The 25,837-nt window shown below is 37.5% G+C and overlaps 1 protein-coding gene across 2 annotated transcripts in view; it reads right to left on the bottom strand.

Moving 5' to 3' along the window:
• LOC125467034 (cytotoxic and regulatory T-cell molecule) overlaps positions 1–24,645 on the bottom strand; it is a 39,351-nt gene extending 14,706 nt beyond the window's left edge. For both annotated transcript variants that reach the window (XM_048562366.1, XM_048562367.1), the window contains exons 1-7: positions 24,558–24,645; positions 15,649–15,795; positions 11,226–11,378; positions 10,903–11,043; positions 9,627–9,788; positions 9,217–9,261; positions 2,316–2,360 (exon numbers count right to left, since the gene is read on the bottom strand). In XM_048562366.1, coding sequence (XP_048418323.1) covers positions 2,316–2,360; positions 9,217–9,261; positions 9,627–9,788; positions 10,903–11,043; positions 11,226–11,378; positions 15,649–15,795; positions 24,558–24,606 — 742 coding nt within the window. In that variant the 5' untranslated portion in view covers positions 24,607–24,645. The remainder of the gene's footprint in view (positions 1–2,315; positions 2,361–9,216; positions 9,262–9,626; positions 9,789–10,902; positions 11,044–11,225; positions 11,379–15,648; positions 15,796–24,557) is intronic.
• Positions 24,646–25,837: the final 1,192 nt, after the last annotated feature.

Here is a 25,837-nt window from a genome sequence, read left to right as displayed (position 1 = left end):
GTTGAGTCACTTGACATAATAAGATTTGGTATAAATGCAGTTATTGGGTTGGAGCTTCTAAGAAGTGACACTTACATATAGATTGTCCCTCTGGTCGTTCTTAGTTACAAAAGGAGAGAGTTCCACATTTCTGAACGAGGCCACCTTCAGAAATGTTGAATTGCATCACCATTCTGACAGTTTCATCATAATGCAGAACTGTTAGAAGAAGGTAAATGATAATTCCCTTTCCACAGCTGGCACATTTTGAAATTTGAAGGTTCTAATTGCACTTTAGACAGCTTCCGTCAAATTGTATGTACATTAGATAGCTACGATGTTGGGGTTCCAGGAACGTAGAGTGCCATAAAGGTAGGATGCCAAAAATTAGAGCATCAGGTGAGTGGAGTGCCAGCTGAGTAGGGATAGGGTTCCAAATGGGTTGGTATAAGGTCATAAAGGGCCAGGTAGGTGAAGTGTTTTTGGTAGATCAGGATGAAATCAGATACAGGAGAAAATTAGGTGTGGATTGAGGGAATCTGGGGTAGAGTCTGGAGTGGTGCAAGTGGGGAGTCCATCGGCAAGAGAAGAGGGTGTCAAGTCCCTAGGCTGTCAGCTTATTGGGGCGGGGGGGTGGTGGTCAGTGGATGTGGTAATCTAAGGAAGTAGTCTACAGGAGTTGTACTTGGCAGTGTGTGTGAACTGAGTATTGTATCACCAATAGTTACTTAGGGGTGAGGCTGTGTATTTAATCATCTAATACTTACAGAATAATTATTTTGTTTAATTTCATCAGAACCCTACAAATTCTCCAATGTAAATTAATACTTTGGAGTGTTCCGAGCATCGAGGAATTGCTCAGTGGAATCTTTAATTTCCTGTGCAATTCCTTCCAAGCCTGCAATGATGAGGATTTTGCAATGTCCTCAGTGCAATGTCTGTCTATGCTGGAGTGAAGACTATTTAGCCATTGGAAAGTCTGAGCCATTGTCTATAACTAAACAGAAAAGAAAATAGTGAATTATTTGCAAGATTAACTGATTTAAATAAATCCTTTTTATGTAATAATATTTAGTCAAACAAAGGAAAATTAAGATCAATTTAAATTCCATTTCACAATATTCTATTTCATGATATTAGGATTGTAAAATTATATTTGCAGAACTCACAGAAGGAGGCATTTTAAAATATTTTATATTTTTATGCAATTCTTTTTGTATTTGGCTTTAAATGTACACCATATTTTGGACTGAATATTCAGTTCAGACCGAAAATAAATTGACGTAACTTCAACTAAATTTCAGCATTTGAGGAAGATGGCACAGTAGCAGTTTCTCAAAGGCAATTAGATACAGACAATGGACAATTTCAGTCATGCTCACATACCATGAAGATATTAGAGAGAAAGAAACTATTTTATAAAATTAGAACAAAAGGGTTTTTGTTTTTTACAGAATATTTAGAATGGAATAAGCGGAAATGAAAATACTGAAGCAGTCCATGTTCAAATGTGACAAGATCTGGGCAATATCCAGGCTCGGGCAAGTAACATTGGTGGCACAAAATGCCAAGCAATAACTATCTACAATTATAGCGAATCTAACCACTGCCACTTGACATTCAATGGGATTACCATCACTATCCTCCAATATCAACATCTTTAGGATTACCATTGACCGGAAACTGAACTGCAATCGCCACATAAACACAGATGAAAGGTCTAGGTCAGAAACGTCAGCTTTTGTGCTTCTAAGATGCTGCTTGGTCTGTTGTGTTCATCCAGCTCCACACTTTGTTATCTCAGATTCTCCAGCATCTGCACTTCCCATTATCTCTGTGACCTCACTCCTCAAGGCAACATTTTACATTGCTGGTTTGGATCTGAGGCTAAATGGCTAATCTCTCTTTAGTATGAAAAGAATAAATATTTGAGATCAATATACATTGAAGTAACTTTCCCTGGCTTCTTTGACAAAAGTCTCCAAACCCATGGCCTCTACCACCTTGAAGAGGCCCATGAACACAAGAGAATGACACAGTAGGTTTTCATCCAAATAAAACCACCTCAACCTAGAAATGCATTGCTTTTACTTCATTACTTCTGAATCAAATTAGCAGAAATCGTAATGTAATAGACTATACATACAGTACAAGAGCTGCAGTGGTTCAAAAAGGCAGCACGTTCTAAAGAGCAGTAAGGGGTGAGCTTTACAAGTTGGCCTTGCTGGTGATGTTCACGTTCTCAGAATGAAAGAAAAGTCTTAACAGGAATTTCTCTAAAAAAAAACTTCCTGTAAACAACAACGACTAACTGCTAAAACTTAAAACAAAATTACCATTTGTAAGCAGCATTGAATCTTCTGTTGATGTGAGGAAATCATCTGTTAAGTAAAAAAGTAAATTAATGAGCTCACAGTTCTTCAATAAATGTCTATTTCTGCTTAAATTTTGTATTACAAGTTAGATATATACTTTACATTTCCTTTTCCAAACAGACTGCAAAATATTTGTATTTCAGATTTATTCGCGTGTCTCCTTTTTGGATTGCATAATTGCTAGTTTCTAACCATCATTCTGTCATCAACTAATTGATTTCAATAAATTTGACTTGTCAAAGTACATAAATGTTAAATGCACTTGTGTGACAAGAGGAAACATTTACAGTGGATTAAATTTGCTTTTGTGAATTACGTTCAAGACTCAAACACAGAGTTCTTGAACTTGCCTATACTCAAACAACATAGTCACAGTGTAATTTATTTGTAAATACATACAGCAACACACTGCTTATAACTGGTGTTAACAGATTTGTCCACATTTTATTGCGTACAGTTAAAACAATAGTTATGTAATTTCCATTTCGAAACTGCCTTTCCAAATTGTTAGTAGTTGTAATCTCATCTCCAAGGTAATCATATTATAAAGAGGTACAAATAGCTAATGCTGGTCAGGCTTATTAATTCTGAAATGAGTACTTTTTAAAATTGGTAAATATGATGTAAGCATTTATTCAATTGGTCCAAATAATTCAACGTGCTTAATACATAAAATTACATTGAATTGTCTGGAACTGCTATTTGTCTCTTTGGTCCACAAAAATGAAACTGTTCCTCACAACCCTCCCTCAATTCATTCTTTCTCATCCCATCAGCAAATCATACTTCTGCTTCATGTACTCATCTCATTCCTCTGAAAAACATTTTCATGTGGTAGCATGTTGTTTGTCCATGTCAATGCTACAGTCAAGAGAGTGCACCAATGCTTCCAATTCATCAGAAGGCTAAGGAAATTTGGCTTGTTCATAGAACATAGAACATAGAAAAGTACAGCACAGTACAGGCCCTTCGGCCCACGATGTTGTGCCGTGGATTAATCCTAATCCAAATATAAAATAACCTAACCTACATTCCACTCAATTTGCTGCTATCCATGTGCATGTCCAGCAGTCGCTGAAATGTCACTAATGACTCTGCTTCCACGACTACCACTGGCAAAGTATTCCATGCGCTCACAACTCTCTGGGTGAAGAACCTCCCTCTGACATCTCCTCCATAACTTCCTTCTAACACCTTAAAACTATGACCCCTCGTGGCAGTCAATCCTGCCCTGGGGAAAAGTCTCTGGCTATCGCCTCTATCCATGCCTCTCATTACCTTGTACACCTCGATCAGGTCACCTCTCTTCCTCCATCTCTCCAGAGAGAAAAGTCCGAGCTCAGTCAACCTCTCCTCGTAAAATAAGCCCTCCAGTCCAGGCAGCATCCTGGTAAACATCCTTTGCACCCTCTCCAAAGCCTCCACATCTTTCCTATAATAGGGCAACCTGAACTGGACACAATATTCCAAGTGTGGTCTCACCAGGGTTTTGTAGAGCTGCAACAAAACCTTGTGCCTCTTGAACTCGATCCCACTGTTACAGTGTATATGATATTGGTCAGTGTTTGATGGACAACAGGCGACCATTCCAATTTTGTATCTGGCTGTTGATCAACTCATACAGCTCAGGGAAGTCACACATTGGAGCTTCATTGATAAAGCCACATAAGACAGTGTACTTGACAAATAATTGTCAATTCTAGGAGGGAAGAGCATAGTTTTCGGAAGTGACATTGAGCTCCAACTGCACATGGCTGCAGTTGTGCAAAGATTTTATATAGTACCACATGACATCCATTCAGCCATCTGAGCCACAGATAGCCTTGTAGTTTTATTACTAGACTCAATCAAAAGACCTAGGTAATGTTCTATGAACCTGGGTTTGAAGTCCAACATGGCAGATGGTGGCATTTGAATTCAATAAAAACCTGGAATTACAAGTCCAATGTTGACCATAAAATCTTTGTCGATTGTTATGAAAAACTCATTTGGTTCAACAATGCGCAATGAAGGAAATCTGCCATCATTATGTGGTCTGATCGACATGAGACCCCTGCTTCACAGCAATGTTCTTGACTCTTAACTGTCCTCTGGGCAATAAAGGCTGGGCAAAGAATGCAGGCCTAGCTGGTGATGTCCATATCTGTGAATGAATAAGAAGAAGAATTCATACCCAGACCTGGATATCTGAGCCAACCGATGACAATTTCGTTTTGGTGTAGGTAGTTTAGGCCATGACAATGAACAAAGTTTAGATTCACATATGGGCTCACCTAAGAAGAAGCTCCGATGACGAGGAGCCTTTATCTGCTCCAGAAGTTTCTGCACTGCTTGGCTTTGGTCCTTCTGCCTCAATTTAACATCAGCACATTCCTTCCAACTGGATGGAATAGCACAATGACTCTTACCAATTTTTGCACCAATAGGTGCACCATAGAAAGCATTCTTTCTGGATGCATCACAGCTTGGTACAGGAACTGTTTTGCTCAAGACTGCAAGAAGTTACAGAGAGTTGTGAATGCAGCCCAGGCCATCATGCATAGCAGTCTTCTATCCATTGACTCTGCCTACACTTTCCAATGCTTTGGGAAAGCAGCCACATATCAAAGAACCCCATCACACCCTGGTCAACTCTATTCCATGCTCTTCTTCTGGGCAGAACATATAAAAGTTTGAAAACATAGACCAACAGATTCAAGGACAGCTTCTTTCTTGCTCTTATCAGACTTTTGAACAGTCCTCTCATATGTTAAAATTGTAGCTGCATTCTGCTCTATTACCCTGATATACTTATGTAAGGTATGACTTGCCTGGATACTATGCAAAATAAGACTTTTCATTGTATCTTGGTACATGTGTCAATAATGAACCAAATCAAATCAAATCACTCTGTGTATTGTAGAATCATACAGTATATAAGAGGCTCTTTGGCCCATTAAGTCTGTACTACCAAAAAGAAGTTTTCCCTGAAGTTTTTAATCAATACTTTTTAATGGCTACATTTTATATGTAGTCCTGTGATTTGCATTTTCCCATTTTATAAGTGAGATCTTTTTATTAGGTTCCTGTATTAATAGTGAATGGTTAGCAACGTATGATGTGTCATTTTTAAAAAAGAAGTAAACCACAATTGGTTTTTGGACTATCTTGACCTGCTATTTTCCTCTTTGTCTGTTTCTGGTTTCTCAATGTAAGAAGTTCATTATGGAATGAAAGGTGTGGCAATGTCTGATCATACAAAAAATTGGATTCAAATATGAGGAAATCTGAACAAAGACAAAGGAATCTCATTCACAGGATGATTAAAAAGGTGTAACAGTTGCTTGTAAACACAATGAGTTGATGGTCCATATACTATCATTCAAACATGGTTTTGAATCCTGCAATTCAACAATCTGACTGGGGAGGAAAGCATTGGAAGAATAGTGCTCAAACAGAAAATGAACGGATGGGTCCATCTTTTCATCTTGAAGCACTTAGCATGTTAAGAACATCAATGGCACAGTCCTTTATAGACTTCCACTCTCTATTGTGAAATGATATAATGACTTCAAAGTTTCGGGTAAAGACGTAAATAAAATGGGCTATAATTAATATTTTAAAATGTTAACATAATTCCTGGGATTTAGGTTTCGTCAATGAATGGACAGGAAGTGGATGGTATTTGCTGCTCCCTCCCAGCCTGATCGTTAGCAACTCCTTTATCTGTCCAACAGTCTTTCTCTCTCTTTGGGCCCTATCCTACTGTTTACTCCCTACCCCACCCACCTCTCTATATTTTGCATATAAACTGACGCTTTCCCAGCCACCATTAATCCTGAGGAAGGGTCATCGGACCTGAAATGTTAACTCTGTTTTCTCCTTCACAGATGCTGACAGACCTGCTGAGCTTTTCCAGCAACTTTGTTTTTGTTCCTGATTTACAGCATCCTCAGTTCTTTCAGTTTTTATTTAGGAAGTGGATGGTTCCTTCTCATCATAACTACAATGATGGGGCTTAATCTGCTCAACCACTAGGTGGAGCATTTTAGGAGCAGCGTTCGCTTCAGTTCAGGCAACCGTAGTTTAAGTGGGCTGAAATGAAATCTTGTGGCCTGTGGGCGTAGGACTTCTTGTTTTACCTAGGTCACCCTTGCAAACAGGAATAAGTCCACTGTGGGATGTGTGCTACAGAAATGAGAGTACAGAGCATACTAACTCTGTACCCACGAGAATGGCCAGGGCTATTTGCAATTCAGATGCATTGACACAATGGAAAATATGTGCTTTTCATAAAAAAAGTAATTTTAGTTATTGTCAGCCCAAAGAAATATATAGCAGCTGAAGACATAACTTTGTTTCATGATGTTTCATAACCATCTTCACAAGTAAAATTGGTGATACTTTCAACCACCTGCTTGTTTCTGAAAAAATACAAATGTCTGAAGGAAAAGGTGATGATATCAAGTTGCACATTGAAACAGATTGAATCTGATCTCCCATTGCTTTTAGCAAGTATCAGATAGTATCAAATTTTTCATTCCTCAGCCATGAGATGGAATATATGAAACAAATGTCTCAACTCAAAAATGTAGCAACAGTAGCTAAGCAACTGTGCACTTACGGGCACTGAAAAGCAGAGCAGGGCGTGCCATTGTCCCATTCTCTAAAAGGAGGATAATCACTAAGTTGCTGCCATGATAGAACATTTTTGAAAGGTGAAATACAGTATTGTTTTCTGCACTATATATGGCATTGACTTTGATAGCAATGGGCTAAATTGTATTACCAGATAGCTGGATTTCAGATTCCAGTTCATGTACCTTCGCTTGCTATTTTGATGCAGTATGCAGAAAGCTGACAGTCCATGTTCATTATCATTAGTTTCAAATTAGACAATGAAATAATGAAACAATGTGTCAATTGTAAAATCAATACAAGAGAATATTACTTGCACCAGCATTTCTTTAAAAAAAACTTCTGTCCTTTTTTCTTATGTTTTGTGAATTTTATACCTAAAGTGACATTAGTAAACGGGTGCAATTTCTACTTTGTTATCCTGAATAGTCTTAACATGTCATAGAGTCATACAGCACAGAGGTGTGATCTATCCCCACTAATCCAACTTTCCAGTTCTTGGCCCATAGCCTTGAATGTTATGATACTTCAAGTACTCATCTGCATCCTTTTAAAAATGTTGTAAGGTTTTCCACCTCTACTACCTTTCCAGGCAGGCCATGCCAATTTTCCCACCACCTCTGGGTGTATTTTTATTTTCCTTAAATCGTCTCTAAACCTCCTGCCATTCATCTTAAAATTATGCCCCCTCTTTGTTGATCCTTCAACTAAGGGTAATAGCTGTTCCTGTCAACTCTGTCCACAGCCCTCATAATCTTGTACACCACGTTGCTGTCAGGCAGAAGGGTCAGATGGAAGTAAACATCTCTGAGTAAGACTGCCGTTGGTGCCAAATAAGGTGTAGATTGTACTGTGGGTGTAATATCCATTGGGAACTCAAGTGAAATGATCCATTCTAAATTTGCTTTTACAAAATTGGAAATGCACAGTTAACTGTAGAAGTATTTTCTGTGCTGTTATCCAGAGTGACTAATTCAAACGATTCACTGGTAGTTACTGATTCAGGCATGGAGGTTGTGTTTGCTTCTGATCATAAAAGCAAAGGGGCAGAATCAGACATTAATGTAAAGACTTTCATCACTAAAGTCAGGTGTAAACATAAAGTAAAACCTGGAGAAACAAAATGCACCAATATAATATTCTATTCCTTTAACTTAACTAATGAAAGTAATAGTTAAACTATTGGAATTCAATAATTTGTGAAACTTTTTGCCATTATACTACAAAAGAATAAACAAAGTAAGTATAAATTACATGATCATACTTTTCAATTTCATGTTGAAGATATATTTTGCTTAGATTTAAATACTTTTTGATTCTTGTCAGGTCCGGCATCGTTTATCTTGAGCTGAATAAAATGTTTTTGTGATTTGGCACTCGTTATTGTTAAAATTTAGATTCCCCTAGGTGTTACTCTTAAACAGTTATCCTCAATTTCTCCTTCCACTACCACCAGCAGTGATGGATCCAAAATCATAATTATTTCACTCTGCGTTCAGTAGCTTGTGACAACTTGTTCAGTCATCACCCACCACCATAGTTTAGAAGGACGTGGGCCTACGGACCCCACTGGCCTTTGAATAATGAACAGAAGGCTATAGCATATTTGCACTTTCATAGAAATAAAATGGTGTGGATGCTGGAAATCTGAAATAAAAACAGAAAATGATGGAGAAACTCAGCAGGCCCAGCAACATCTTTGCATAAGGAAATAGAGCAGACGTTTTGAGTCATCATATTGGACTCGAAATGTTAACTCTTTCTTTCTTCACCAGACCTGTTGAGGTTTAGACTTTAACCTGCCAATGGGATAGGATTGTTTAAATGGTTAAACCTGTCAAAGGACAGCATACCTTCCAGCTCTGCCTATTTGGGACCGTTCAGTTTGGTCTTTTCATTCAAAGAGCTATTGTAAAGCTCCAATTATACCTTAGTGAGTTTGAAATTTTTTTAAGTTGATGTGGGTTTTGCAAGGATTGCATGATAGGAGTGGATTGTCTCAGTCGATATTTCCCCGGTGTCATCCTTGCAGCCTGTGTCTCTGAGCAACTGAGCTCAGAGTGGGCTGGATGCAATAAAAAGGGTGTGCAGACATATATCTTTAATCTGCACCCACATTACCACAGGTGGTGGAAGAGGAGATGGTGCAAATTCTTCACATTGATATGGGTGGGGGATGGTAGTGAAGAAAGTCTTTGTGCTAAAGTTATATACCATTATTTTAGAATTTGAAGCAAAAACTTACTGTTTGTAGTTTGACTGTATGTTTCAGTTAGTCCAAGAGAATTATCTGTTTTAAAACAAAATATTGATTATATATAGGTTATAGAGATCAAAAGGCTCAAAGGCTGTTTTTGAATTATGTATTTAATGAATATTTAAGTTGCAACACGGAGCTGATGTTTTCATTGCTGCTGGTCTCTTTAACTTTTGAACTTAAACCTCAAAATACTTATGCAAATTGCATCTAGTTCTGGATGTTGGTATATATGTTGCTATCAGAGATAAGGTTTAAAAATGGCCTGAGTGAATCTACTCCCTCACTAATTGCTGCATTTACTCTGTATCAGTTGGTAATGTCAACTATTTTTATGTGCAAATAAATATAAATCTAAGCACTGTGAAAATAACAACGATTTTGAAGATTCTACTCACAATTATTATCAAATCTGTAGGTTACCCGAAGAACGTTGTTCATTAGGCTTTCATGACGAACCAAACAATCAACTCTGGATTCCTGATCATGCGCTTTGATATTCAATGTACTGGTTGTTGTAAACTTTGTCCCTTTATTTTCTGGATTATATTTTGTGTGTCCTGCATATTTTAAAAAAATGTTCAGTGAATTCTGAGAAATTTCAATCCCACATTTTAGATTCTGTCCTTTTGTAGCACCTGCGCTGGACCTGCAGCACCCCCTGGTGCTGTATTCTTCATATTTCAATTCCTGTTATCAACAGGAATTTGTGGTTTGCATCAATTGGAAAATGAAAGTTGCATGCAGGGATATGAAACAGCAGCTGCTTTTAAAGCTCATACTGTGTTTCGGAGAAGTCAAAACATGGCTGAACAAAGATGATGTCTTTGAAATTATTTGAAAACATACTTATTCCAATTACTCTAACAACAGTGGCTCAGTGGTCAACACTACTGCCTCACAGTGCCAGAGACCTTTGGGCAACTACCTGTTTGGTATTTGCACAATCTCCCCGTCTCAACGTGGGTTTCCTCTGGGTGCTCAGGTTTCCTCCCACAGTCCAAAGATGTGCAGGCTAGGTGGATTGGCCATGCTAAATTGTCCGTAATATACAGGGATGTGTATATTAGGTGGGTTATAGGGAGATGGGTTTGGGTGGGTGCTCTGAGGGTCAGTGTGTACTTGTCGGGCCGAATGGCCTGTTCTGAAGGGTTTCTATAATTTATGAACTGAGTTTCAGACAACTGGGATCAGTGACAAAGCTAATTCTCTGAGTCAGAAGTAATTATCAGTGAATGTTGAGCACTCTAGAGTCCTCTTGTCTGGACAATAAAATAATAAAAAGCAATTGGGTTGGAGTCTTTCAATTTGTGAAGTTGGTGGGGGGGGGGGGCGCGGTGGTAGCTGTGGAAAATCTGCTAGAACTTGTGGATGCATCTTCTTCTATATGCTAACCATATCTAACTCTTCATTTTCTATTTTTACGTCAGATTCCCTGTACATGCAGTTATGAAACAAAAATTGACTCAATTTGAATTAGTTGAATTACTACGAAAAAATGTCATTAAGGTTAAGACACAGAATTTATAACTGTGTTGGAAACTGTCACATCACTACACTGCTGAAATCAGGGCGGTCTTTCTGAAAGCATGATTGGACCGAAGAAAAGGGAGATCATGGAAATGAAAGCAAATATATCCTGAAAGGAACATAAATCTATTAAAGCTTCCTTACCACGCAACTCCATTCTGTTGTTCAAGAGCCAGGTTATTTGAGGCTTTGGCTTGCTTCCAGTGGTAATGCAACTAACCACCTTCTCCTCTTTTCCCTTCACTAAACGTGTGGTAATGTTCAGTACAGGAGGAGATGGTGGTGCTGGGGAAGTAAATACGTATTCACAATTAGTTGTGAAATGCTTCCATACAAACTAGATGTCATGCAAAGTCACAGAAAAAAAAAACTGAAAAACTAATTAATTTCCTCAACGCTGGGGTTTATTTCTTTCAATCGAATGATTAAACAATGCTCTCAAAGTCTCATCTCTGCAATGTACATACCCAAAACAGTGAGATGTACTTCTTTGGATACTGTTGGATGGTTATAATATGAACAGGTATACACGCCATCATCTTCCACTGTCGTATTCAGCAGTGTGACAAATAATTTTGCTTCTGAGTAATGCACTAAATTGTATCTTCTGTCCCTTATGCCTGTTGGAAAAATAATTTCTTCATCGTAATCATTGTTATTAATAGGCAAACAGCATTACATGTATCCAATAATGAGGACAACCTGTCCACTCACTGAAAGATGAAACTTGAAGATTGTAAAGAGGAAGAAATGTACTTCTGTTAAATATTTATTCCTTTTGTGTGACATGTGTTCATATTTCTCCTTATTCACAGGAACACACCATCTTGCCATCAGGTCTGGCCTACATCAGAATCCAGGCTCTCAACAATTAGTTGACACATAACTGTCCCAGTAATAACATCATGTAGCGGGCCACTCAGTTCATGGGCAACAAGCATGGACAATAAATGCCGACACAGCCAGTGATGCCCACGTCCCATGAATAAATAAAGAAAAAATATAATCCGGATTAAAATAGTTGATGATCATCTATTTTACTAAATGTGTAACTTTGCTGCATGCTGGTAAACACTCCTACTTGTGGTCTGTTCTTACTTCAACATCAACTCATATAAGTTTTATTTGTGATGTTTTCATTAGGCACTACCAGCAAGGCCATCCTAACTGCTCCTTAAACTGAGTGGCTGCTCAAACACTTCAGAGGTCAGTTAAGAATTAATCACGTTGCGGTGGATTTGGAGCCACATGTAGGCCATGGTTGGTATGGACAGCAAAATTCTTTCCTCAGAAGGAATTAATGTTCTAGACTTTCTTTTTACCACAAATGTTGATCATTATCATAATAACCAGAATTATTAATTGAAGTTTCAAATCCACCAATATCTTTGTCAGGATTTGAACTTATGTCCAGAACATTCATCCGGGCCTCTTGAATTGTGATGTCGTCACTATGCCACCTTGGTCATCATTCAATGGCTTCCTGATTAGTATCTGGTAACTTAGAAATGGTGCTAGATTTGGGTTGTAACATTATGTACACAGGAACAGAAAGACACAAATTGTGTATTAGTGGTATATAGAAATCAGCAAACTATTATTTTTGCAACAAATAATGAAACAAACCTGGAAGTCTGAAGAAAATCATGAATGTTGGAAAGATTCAGCAGCCTAGTCAACATCAGTAGAGAGAGAAGTCAAGTTGTGACATTTCAGATAAATAACCTTTATTAGAACAATGAAGGGTCAACTTCTGAAAATAAATTGATCTGTTCCCTTGAAAAATGTTGGAATGACCTGTTAAGTATTTCTAGCATTTTCTGTTTTTTTCTCATGGCAATTAATGAAGAAAATAGTTTAGCATATCTTGCCAATACTTTGAACATTATCTATAAACATTCAGATGGAATTATTGTCATTCATTTTAATGGTATTTTAAAGTCAAAAAACCTTACTGACGGTATACTCTGTGTAATATTAGTAAGAAAGTGACTTCTAAATAGTCTGACTTGGTCATTTTTTAATGGTAGCAACGTGAATTCAAGTTACTACTCTCTTTTAATGGATCACAACTGAGATAGATAAAGAAACATTGCGAGAACAGGAAAGCCCATGTTGGTCCCGATGATCTAGGTTCAGACCAGTATTTGATTCTAAAATGATCAATTTAAATAAGGTTGTAGACATGCTCACCTAGCCGGTCGGTTTGGTTTTACACGTTTTGTCGCTCTGTTAGGTTACAACGTCAGTGCACCTTCAGTGAAGCGTCGGTCTTCTGCCCCGCTTGTAATTTATATGCCTCAGTTTGCTGGGATGGTTGGTATTACTTCCAATTCTGTTTCTTAATGGGTTGTACACAGGGTCTAATTCAGTGTGTTTGTTGATGGAGTTCCAATTGGAATACCAGGCCTCCATGAATTCTCTGGTGTATCTCTGTTTGGCTTGTGTGATTATGGATGTGTTTGCCTAGTCAATGTTGTGCCCCCCATTGTCCATGTGCATTGAGACGAGTGTAAATTGGTTATGTCCCTTGGTGACTAGTTGGTGTTCATGTATCCATATTGTCAGTTTTCTTCTGGTTTGGTCTATTTTGTGTTTCATGGTATTTTGTTTATTTCACTGGTTTTGTCGGTTTTGGTATGGGATCCTTTAACCAAAACTGGCAAAACTGGGGTAATATACAAAATGCAAGGACTGAGAGAAACACTACACAGGCCACACTGAAAGAAAATCGACAATACAGATACACAAACACCAACCAGCCACCAAGAGGCGTGACCAATTCTCACTTGTCTCACCACACATGGACAACGAGGGACACAGATTTGACTGGGACAAAACATTCATAATCGTGTGAGCCAAACAGAGACATGCAAAAGAACTGAAGGCTGGGTATTCCAATAGGAACTCCAACAACAAACACATTGAATTAGACCCAGTACACAAACCACTGAGAAACAAAGCCAGAAGTACTAACAACCACACCAGCAAACTGAGGCATATAAATAATAAGCTGGACAGAACACTGACGCTTCACCGGAGGCACACTGATGATGTTACCTAGCAGGGTGACAAAACGCCTGCAACCAAACCCACTGGCTCAAAGAGAATGTCTATAACCTCATCCACAATCCCAGCTGCAAATCTTCTTGAAAACTTAAAAGATCAATTTAAATGTTTGTATGTTTTAAAAATAAATATCAACAATATCTGGTTTATATTCATGCCTCTTGTTAAATATAAACTTCATTGCTAAATTTCCTTACCGTTAGTTTGCAGTACAAAGGAGAAGACACTAGTAACAAATAAAGGGGAAATAGTGATTAAGGTATAAAGGGTTAAGTCGATAATCATTTAACTACATCTAGAAACACTAAAGTGTTTCAGACTACAGCCAAGTCTGTACAGTTCAGGCATTTGTTTCTCAGTCTGTCACAGGAACAGCTTAATCAAACCACTGCATTCACTGCCTCTGTGCAAAGTCTGCAAGCTAAAGTAGTGGTCGCACCACACAAATATCTAATGTAACTTGAGAAACACTTCCACATGATCTTGCCTTCAAACCCTCTGTCTTTTGTCAAATATATGGTCACTAGCACTAATATATCCCAAATGTGGTCTGGTGTTGACTTGCATCTGAGAGTACTTCTGCCTTGTTATGCTTGGCTAATTAAAGATGCAATTTAAATGCTGGCATTTAGTGTTAGGGTAATTTCATCAATAAATTCAGTACAGACCAAGGACTGAACTCTGAAATTCCTTATTCTCTGTACATTTCAGTCCTAAGGCTTGCTCTATTACATAGGTTCATGTCCAATTATCTTCTGTGTTAAAACCAAACTCCATTGTTTTGTTAAGATAATAAAATGTGAGACTGGATGAACACAGCAGGCCAAGCAGCATCTCAGGAGCACAAAAGCTGACGTTCGGGCCTAGACCCTTCATCAGAGAGGGGGATGGGGTGAGGGTTCTGGAATAAACAGGGAGAGAGGGGGAGGCAGACCAAAGATGGAGAGAAAAGAAGATAGGTGGAGAGAGTATAGGTGGGGAGATAGGGAGAGGATAGGTCAGTCCAGGGAAGACGGACAGGCCAAGGAAGTGGGATGGGATTAGTAGGTAGGAGATGGGGGTGTGGCTTGGGGTGGGAGGAAGGGATGGGTGAGAGGAAGAACAGGTTAGGGAGGCAGAGACAGGTTGGACTGGTTTTGGGATGCAGTGGGTGGAGGGGAAGAGCTGGGCTGGTTGTGTGGTGAAGTGGGGGGAGGGGACGAATTGGGCTGGTTTAGGGATGCGACTTTTATTCACTGATGAAGTACTCTTTTTTCCCGATCTACTTTATCAAAATCCTTTGTAATCTTTAACATTTCTCTCTCTGCTTTGGTGAAATGAACTCCAGTTTATCCAATTCTTCTATTTTAGTAGAACAGTCTTTGTAAATCTTTCAGTGAAATTCAGAACTGTGGTTTAATTGCATAAAGAGTAAAATGCTGAGAGAAATTATTAGATATGGTACTCATGATAACTTAGTCAGAGAGGTAACCAGCTGGATACCCAGGCTGCTTTTTGGAAAATAAATACTTATTGCATAAATTTGATAGATTCTTTGAATTAACATATAATGTTAACCCAGTAAAGTCATTGTCCACCTGGACGTTCAGAAAGCCTTTGATAAAGATGTCTCTCAATAGGTTCCTCTACGGTGTAGAATCTTGTGAAATGTATCGTCAAAAGGGTGAAATTTTGCTTCAAGGCAGAAGTTGATGGATTTTTGAAAGACAAGGATATAAATGGATAGGTACCATTAAGCCATGATCCAGATAAATAGTGGAATCGGCTCAAGGGGCTGAATAGCCTACTCATGCTTTTCTGAATAATTACACTTTTGCTTACCTCGGATATCGTTAAAGTATATAACGTGCCACTTTGGATTTGACCACTCAATAGATGAATTCTCAATTCTATCCATTGTACAATTGAGAACTATCGATTCCCCTTCGAGTACAGTGATGTTTTCTCTTTTCAGGGTAGCTGAGCTTGCTGAAAGAGGAAAATATTTTATTTCAAACAAGCACTTGAATTACATGCATTTCACTGGAAATGTAATGTTTCAAACTCACAACTGATTCTTCCAATATACTTTAAAAAGCCTCGTGGGCCAGCAATCTAATCAAGGTGGTACAATTGTCTGTGTATAAGAAAGTTCTCTGAAGATTTTCAAAAGTATTGAGCTGCATAGAAATGAAAGCGAACAGTTGATTTAATATTGTGCATTTTAAATGGTTGAATGTGCATTGCTGAAACATAACATTCCTGTATAATGTATTCTGCCAAAAGATAAAATTCCATCTCTGTATAAATCTTCGAATCACTGAGCTATTTTTGAATTAATCATGATTTGAAGAATTCCTGGCTTAGAACCATAAGTTATTATTGGTAATATCCCTTTCACACTTACAACTATTGTTAAAGGACAGCTATTTTTGATTTTACCACATGTACAGAACATGGTAATTTCCCCTGTGCATTCTAACCATGGAACTTCCATCAACATTCAGTAAATCCTCACATAATGAAGGATTGCAAAATGTGCTCAATAACGTTTTTTTCTGAAGTACCTGAGGTAATTCTGAACATTGGTTTGTCACCAGAATGATGAAAATCATAGTTTGTCCCTTTCAGGCTCCAAAGAGATTATGATAGGCATATATTAATGTTCTTTATCTGTAAGTGAAACATGGAGACATTCTACCCTGACGGTAACAATAGCTGGGTCTAGGTAAAAATTTCAAGGCAGGCTGTTCAACAACTGTATGCTATGTGGAGATGCTAGGTAACATGCAGATTCACATTGCATTTGCATCACTACAGTTTTTCAACTTTTACCCAATGATTTCCTGTGCTGTCTTGAACCCATTGTATCACATACTTCCCAACTGGTCATTCTATATGAATGACACTGATTTAATTTTACAGGTAACACTCACCATAGGGCAATGGTTGTGTAATGGTAATGCCATTGGGCTTGTAATCAAGAAAAATAGACTGACATTCTGGGGACATCAGCTCAAATCACTCCCTAAAAATTTGTTTTAACAAAATGTGCGATCAAAAGTTACTTTCAGTAATGCTGACCATGACAGCTATATAAATGCTATAAACCCCAGCTTGTCACTAATGTCCTTTAAGAGAAGAAATCTGCTGTCTTTACCTGATCCTGCCTATGTGTAACTCCAGACTCACTGCCCTCTGATGTGGCTGAATAACCCACTCAGTCCAAGGACAAAATATAATGCCTACATCCCAAGAAAAAAACGAAGGAAAAATGAATTAATTCCCTGGACCCAGGTAAGGAAACTTAGAGCCCTCCAGTATGTAAACAGCTGAACAGAGAATTGATCTAGGAGCCCTACTTACCTACACAATTAAACCATTGGGAAAATAACACAGTTATTGTATCTGCAATTAGTTGCACAATTAACAGGCAAGAAAGGATTTGAACATTTTTCTGGAAAATTAAATTTTTGGTGAATTTATGCCTTTTGTTCCATTTGAGAAATAATCTATTTGAAGGCTCTTATTGGGTATTTTGGACATCTCAAATTGTGCTTTCCCAGGTTTTTGTGAAGTACCAAAATTCAGTGAAGGCAGATGACAGAACTTACAATTTGCCAACTGAAATACAAACTGTGGAACTTGTTGAAAGGAAGTGAGAGAAAAAGACTGCCTGTTTATGGTCATACAAGTATAGCAGAGATCACATGTGTGGAAAGTTTGTAAAATGACCAGTGTGTAAACTGTGACTTTCCAACAGTTCTCTCGTCTGCAAAACCAAAAGAAAAAGACATTTAAGAAAAACTTTGGTTTTATAAGGTCTTAACCAACATGACAAAACATGGAAAGGAAAAGAAATGTAAAATAATTCAAGGATTCAAAGTTTAAACTTTGATACTTTCTAAAATAAAGTCACTGTAATGTTCCCAATCCCCCGTCCTACCCAACCTTCCTACATCACTGACCACAGTGGCCTTTCTAGTGTAAAGGCAATTGCAAGAAGATGTGAATCATTACTGACACTTAAAAAGCCCCCTCTGGAAAGTTATTTAGATGCTATTCAACAAGCTTGTAAAGCTATGTCATCTATAACCTTTCTATTATTCACTTTTCTATTTTAAACACATCAGGAGGCAGACTATTTTCATTTTGCAATGATTCACGCTGAGTTGAAGACAAGTGTGTCAATGATGTTGGTTTAACCACAAGTCATACTGTAACTTCAGTAGAGGACAACTGATAGGCAAAACTCAAGTTACAAATATCCAAATTCACTGAAGCAACATTTATTACTCTTTAAACACATTTGCGATATAAGAATTAACATCTTTATCCCAAATAGTGGTTTTATTGTCAGGGACAGTTTCCTCTAGGAAATGGAGCAATATGATCACACAGTATCCTGATAAATTTCTTTATGTAAGTTTGCAAACATTTCGCAATTGCTTAGAGACAGTATAGGACAGAAGCCAACTGCCCATTAATATCACTGGATGAGACATGATCTTTGTACCGTCAGATGGCCAATCATATCCCAAATGTAGTCACATGAAAATGACCCAAAGAACGGTCTCATGAATTGAGAAGTGGGAGGAAATTACTTAAAGTCATAGGGTCATATAGCTTGAAACAACCACTTTGGTCCAACCAGGCCATGCTGACCATAATGCCAAGTGAAACTAATCCCATCTGACGATGCTTGTGCCATATCCCTCCAAACATTTCCTATTCATGTGCTTATCTAAATGTCTTTCAAACATTGTAACCGTATCCACATCCACCATCATTCCACACACGAACCACTCTGTGTTAAAAAAATTGCTCCTCATGTCTTTTTTAAATCTTTCTCCTCTCACCTTAAAATTATGCCCCTTACTCTCAAAATCACCCAGCCCAGGGAAAAAAAACACCTGTTATTCACCTTATCTATAGCTCTCATCATTTTTTAAACCAGTATAAGATCACTCCTCAATCTCCTATGTTCCAGTGAAAAACGTCCCAGCCTATCCAGCCTCTCCTTATAACTCAAACCCTCCATTCCTGGAAACATCCTAGTAAATCTTTTTTGAACCCTCTGTAACTTAATAATATCCTTCCTATAGCAGGGCAACCAAAAAGACTCAGTGCTCCAGAAGAGGCATCACCAATGTCCTGTAAGCCTCAACTTGATGTCCCAACTCCAAACTCAAAAATCTGAGCAAGGAAGGTAAACATGTTAAATGCCTTCTTAACCACCCTGTCTACATGTGACTCAGAGAATTATGTACCTGAACTCCAAGGTCTCTCTGTTCTACAATATTATCCAAGGCCCTACTTTTATTGTATAAGTCCTGCCCTTTTTTAAATTGTACCAAAATGCACCACCCTGTTGTCTATATCTAACACATGATTCTTTTTTATCCTTGACTAGAACCTCAACATCTTTATTCATCTATTTTTCTCTCATCCCACCAACCTTACCCTTTAATCTGAATACCTCTGAACTCTCATTATCACACTTTTGAAAGCCTCCTAATTATCAGTCATCCCTTTACCTACGAAAAGTCTACTCCAGTCAACTTTTGAAAGTTCTGGTCTCATACCATTAAAATGTGTCTTATGCCAATTAAAAGCTTTAATTTTTATGTAAGGCTTATCCTTTTCCACAACTATTTTAAACCAAATAGAGTTATGATCACTAGACTCAAAATGTTCTCCTACTATCATTTAGTTGCTTGCCCTGCCTTATTAGCCAAAAGAAGGTTGAATTTTGCTCCTTGTCTAGTAGGAACACTTACATATTGATAAAGAAAAATTTCTTGAATACATTTAACAAAAACTTCACCATCCAAACCTTTAACGCTATGATAGTCTCAATCAATGTTTGAAAAATTAAAAAAAACTTGCTATTATAAATAAGTATTCTTACATGTATCTGAGAGCTCTCTATATGGTTCTTTCTTAATTACTCTCTGATATTGTGGGGCCTATAGTGCAATCCCTTCAAGGTGATCATTCTTTCCTATTTCTAATTTCAACCAATATATTTTCACTGGGCCATTCTTTTACAAATATCTTCTCTAGTTACAGCAGTAATATTTTCTTTAATCAAAACCGTCACGCACCCCCCCCTCCTCTTCTACTTCCTTTTCTATCCATCCCAAAGCAGCTGAAACCTAGAACATTGAGCTGCCAATCCTATCCATTCCTTAGTCAAGTTTCTGTAAAAGCTATGCTGTCCCAATCCCATGTTCGAAAAACGTGTCCTGAGTTCATCAACTTGCCAGTAATTAATTGAAAATATTATGCAACTTTATGACTTCTCAACATAACTCCAATTTTCAAATCCCCCAAAACCAGATACATGCTGGGGGATTTGAGTCATTGTGTTTGTTCATATTTTCTGGATGAATTCAACTGTGCAGAAATAGAATCAAGGCCACTACTCAAATATGGGTCAGGTGCATAAAATTTACCAAAATCTTGACAATATGAAGGAAAGATAGATGGTTTTGGATTGAAATCTGAAGTCTTTGCTGATGAACTGAAGACTGCCATCAGCCTTTCCTCCTAGTTTTCAGTTCAGTTGTATTAATCTACACCACACAGCTGTTTGCAGTGCATATTTGGTGTTTCTGGGTTACAGCTGAGGCCCATTAATGAAAAATAAATTGCTGCAAGAGGATGTCTCTATTAATCAAAATTAATTAGTGAATTTTTAGGGTGTCATTATTTTTCTATTTTGGTCTCACTGGAAGGCAGATTTAAACTTCTTTGATTTTAACACTGTGCAAATTATAACTGAGACATACTTTGAACTAGATTTAAAACTAGCACTATCAGAAACACACGAACCAGCTGTATGATCTATTCCTGCTCTGGGAACTTGTGCACAAATTGTTTGAGTGTTAACAACCATTGCTTTTCACTGTTTGGGAAATGCATGAGAAAATTTAGAAAGCTGGATGTAAGTGTGATCATCACAAAACTGACCATATTTTCTTCTCAGAATTTAGCTGGTTCACTTTCGAATTTGACACTAACTTCCTGTGTGGCGAGTATTTAAATCCTACAGCCATTAACAGATTCTTGTGTTAGAATGCGTTTGAATTTCATACTATAAATTTGAGGCAGAGCCGTTCAAAATATTCTTCCAATTTAGAAATACGTTATTTTTGTAAGGAGGGATACAGCAAAATTGATAATTGAATAGGTGAGAGTGAGCAATTTAACAGGTGTGGTGAGATTACTTCCTGTTCCAAGAAGGGAAGTAAAAATGATTGCTGTATCCTCTCTTCCTGTCATACTTTCTTGCACTAATGTGAATAGACATAGCAAAACATGAATTGTCACAAGATAAGAATCAAAATCTAGATATGAGAAATTCTATAATAAAACTTGAATTGACTATTTTTGTTTCAGCAGATAACATCTAGTTTGTCACAGTTTGTAGTAAAATTGTAGTAAATATCTAAAATTTAAAGTACTCTAATAAATTATTGCAATTCGTGTCAGCATCATGTTAGAAGCTTTATGACCTCTATGACTATAGTAAATCACTGGCACAGAAATGATTTGCTGTTGTAAATATATTACTATTTTATGTTGTCCTTACACCAAAATGATAGCATTTAGCAACAGTATTAATGGCATTGTTAAATACTTATGTTTAAGAAAAGACATGGGACCTATGAAGGTTTGTTAGGTTGTTATGTACTAGTGCATAAATTATGAATAATGCATTTAAATAAACTTTGTGAAATTATTTACAACCATCAGTCATTTCCACAAAATCTCCATATTTAATTTAAAGTTTACCAATTTCAAAGTAAAATAATAAAAGGAAAATCAGTGTTAAAAAGCTTTTCTGACCTGGGAGACATCACATGCAAATGTTTTTAGTTCATTCAGTGATAGAAATCAAAGTTAGGGCTTCAGTACCGCCTGTTTATCCATTTCACTTTCGACACTCGCAGTTGAATGTCCAGGGAATAGTGGTATATGTTGTTACTTCATGGAAACCAGTCATGATTTACTGATATACTATGTCCTGATTAATATTTTTAATTAAACAAATCATTTTTTATTCAAGTTGATTCTTCAGTTCACAGTTTTGGTAATTATAGTTATTTTTATGTAAATTGTACTGTTTATAAATATTGCCTCATTTATGGATATAAACACATTACATTGATACTTTTTTATTATTTGTGCACTTTATGGTCTCATTCCTTTAAGTCCTTGTATTTATAGCAATTGTTCAGCAGATTAATACCAGTTCATTCTGTTAGGCCTTAGTGAGTGAAATTCAACTTCAACTGCACATTAACAGGGGATAGCAAATTGAACATCCATTATATAGCACGTCTGATTATCTTTTTTTCTCAATTTGTTAACTTCCGTTTTTGCTCTTCTCCTGGGATTCACCTGTTGAGCATTTTAATCTGTTAGTAAACCCAGTTGTGGGATCTATCCCCACTTTTGAAAGAGCAAACTTTTTTCCCTTGTTGTATTTCTTAACATTTTGTGTCAACAGAGGTAGTACGTAGCACTCTCACAACATCCTGAATTCAAACACTACAGAGATAATATGCACCTAATCTGTATCTTCAGTGCAGTACTGAATGTTGTCAGGCACATATATAAGGTCTGAAGCCACAATTTGAAGAACAGCAGTGGAATTCTTTCAGCTGTTCTGGTACATATTTATCCTTCAATCTACATCAACAGAACAGATTTATCTCATTACTGTTTCTGGAATCTTGCGGTGTATAAATTGTTCAGCAGAGTTCCTGCAGTATAACAGTGGCAACAAGTGCTTCATTGGCTGATTCCACTCAGACATCAGGACCATGGTTCTTTTTCTTGTGTAAGCTTTGACAGTGAGTATCAAAAGACTGTTTAAATATGAGGGGACATGACAGCTCACCTGCAATTCATACATTATCTTAGGCACTGCAGAACATTAATCAAAGATAATAATTCTATTTGTTTCAGAGATAGTAGGAACTGCAGATGCTAGAGAATCTGAGATAACAAGCTGTAGAGCTGGATGAATACAGCATGCCCAGCAGCACCAGAGGAGCAGGAAAGCTGATGTTTCAAAGAATTACATTTAATTGTTTTGATTAGGATTCAAGAGTGTTGAGCACAATAATAGTATATCTAATAATTAGGCTAATTTAACACCGACAAGAGAGGGCATTTGTATTGCAGTGGGAAGGTTCCTACTACTAGGTCAAAAACTCAGGGTTCAAGTCCACGTCTGGGGCCTGCCAATGATCTGTGTCACAACAATTCCAAACAGATTGTGTTTTTAAAAACAAATTCTGTCGTAGAACCCTAGTATATATACTGGAAATACTCAATTGATATACCATGAGAGGCAGCTGCATTTATCTTTTCAATGCACTAGAAGACAAGTTCAGTTGGAAGAGCATGTTGAGGAAAATGTGATCAGAAAGATGCTACAGGAAGGAAACATGGTATATGCAGGAATTACAAAATATATTAGGTGTTTGATATAGATTACTTTTACAGTATCTTTAAAAATACAACAATCAAAGTTACTGAGCTGCGACTTGAATTATTACCATAATTTAGAAAATGTTACAGTATACTCAATGATTCTGCCTCATCCTCTCAGTTTTCTGAACTGGTTGGGAATAATAACAATAATAATGTTTCCACAATATGCACAGATTAATGCCAATCACTGAAGGCAAACAAGACTTGTGTTTTGAAAATACCTGGTGGAAACAATGTCACAGTTGAAAATAAAAATGCTCACAAATTCAGTGTCTATCAATGCTACATGAGGAGCATCATTAGGTTTTAAACTTAACTATTTTTCTAGTCTTTTCGCAAAAGTGTTCATTCATCCTGGGATGCTGTTCCACGATTAAATTGGCGAGTTTGGTAACCTCGCTCAAGAAACCAATATTGCACCGTGAGCTCTGATCCTGAGAGACAGTGGAATATTTTTTAATGGGAGGGATATATCTGAACCTGTGCTTGATCCTGTGCTCACCTGATGTGCCCACATGTGGTTAGTTTAGAACCAAAACAGACATTTCTAGAAAAACTCAGCAGGTAGTATCTGTGAAGAGGAAACAAAGTTATTGCTTTTGGGTCGTGTAATCCTTCTTCAGACCTGGTGAGCTTTTCCCGTAATTTCTGTTTTTGTTTCTGATTTACAGAATCCACAGTTTGTTTGGTTTTTACTTTATTGACTAGCTATTGAGAATGACAATTATACTTTGCTGATTTTTCTCAGCCCTAACTTGGGCATGACTACCAGTTGCAACACTGTTGTTGCCTCTCCAGCTGGTACTAACCAATGCAGCACAGACTAAATACTGAACTTCCTTGACAGCAGGGTTAGTCACTCTGCAAGCTTATCATACCCTCCGCGAATGTGCATAAGTACTTTATCCCTCTGTGGAGAATTTTCTTGACAGATAAGCTGAATACTTAGGCTGGCATTAATCAGAGTGAAACACTACTTTCAATTATCAATAGGTACCATAGATACAAATGTGCAACTCATAAATTATTAATATTAGCGATGTAGCACTGAATTTAACCTTCTTTTGCATCTAAAATGAAATAATGTTTTCATTGTAACAAGCGTACGATTCACAAACAGGATACTGGTTAACTGCATCCACTCCTCAGTTTCATTACACATGTTATGTTGTGGTTTTCCAGCATAGTTAAAAATAAAATTATTTTCATTTTACTTTTGAGAAGTAAAGATTTTGACTTACCTTGCAGTCCTAAGAAGGCTAGTAAATACAATACTGAAGGAACAGTCATGGTAATCTTTCACCAGATGTACACTGTCTGGTTTCTTCCTCTGCTACTGTATTTAGTAAAGTACCCTCGCTCTGTGCAAAACACGACGTGGGTTCCCGTGACATCACAAGACCATATGTGGTAATGGACTTTCCACCCAGTGTCAAATGCATGTAAAGTGCAGAGATCTGGCTGATTAATCATTGTGTTTCAAATGTAGTTGTTTATTCAAAAAGAATGGAGCATACTTTACTACACAGAATGCGTACAAACGTCCTTAAATTGTTCAGTGCAGGAATGGAGTGAGCTCAGCAAGGAAAACCAATTCAAAACGTTGAGGAAATTTGTGTGTAAGCAATTTAAATCCCTTCTGACATAATGCCCAAGTTTCTTCCATCTTCAGTAAAACCTCAAATGCATCCCCTTTGCTTTTAATGCCACAATGTGGAGGTATTTGTGTTGGACTGGGGTGGACAAGGTCAGAAATCACACAACACCAGGTTATAGTCCAACAGGTCTATTTGAAGACACAAGCTTTCAGAGCCTCAGTCCTTCTTCATGTGTTAGTGAGAGATGTAGTATCAGATGCAGAATTTAAAGTAAAAGCTCAAAGGCTCACACCATTGATGAGGATGTATTAAATAAATCTAAGATGTTGTTAAACCTTTAATCAGTTAGAAGGTTCAAACTAACCAATATTTATATGTAAATCCTCAAATTCCTTTCAAATCATGAATTTGAGAGAACTAAAGGTTTTATCTGTGTAAAGAAGAGGTGACAGTTTAGATCAGACAATGCACGTTGGGTATGAGACTTCGTTTGGAATCTGTTTGTGTTTAAATTTGCAGTCAGGCTGGTTTTATTTCTAAAGTCAGAAATTTATAACACACCATATTGACTGACTGTCTATAAATTGTGTGCTTTTTGAATGAAATAAAATGCATATGCAAATAGAAATTCACTCCACAGATTCACACGTGCGCGCGCGTGTGTGTGTGAGTGATACACACATTGCAGACACACACACAGTCTCTCTCCACCACCCCCCCCCCAACACACACACACACACACACACACACATACTCTCTCTCTCTCTCTCTCTTCCCTCCTTACACATACATACACACTCTCTCTCCACCTCTCACATACATATACAAGCATATTCTCTGTCCCAGATAATAAAATGTGAGGCTGGATGAACACAGCAGGCCAAGCAGCATCTCAGGAGCACAAAAGCTGATGTTTCGGGCCT

This window comes from Stegostoma tigrinum, chromosome 32, assembly GCF_030684315.1.
Source record: "Stegostoma tigrinum isolate sSteTig4 chromosome 32, sSteTig4.hap1, whole genome shotgun sequence".
Taxonomy (NCBI): Eukaryota; Metazoa; Chordata; class Chondrichthyes; order Orectolobiformes; family Stegostomatidae; genus Stegostoma; species Stegostoma tigrinum.
This window is presented reverse-complemented; position numbering and strand designations above follow the sequence as displayed.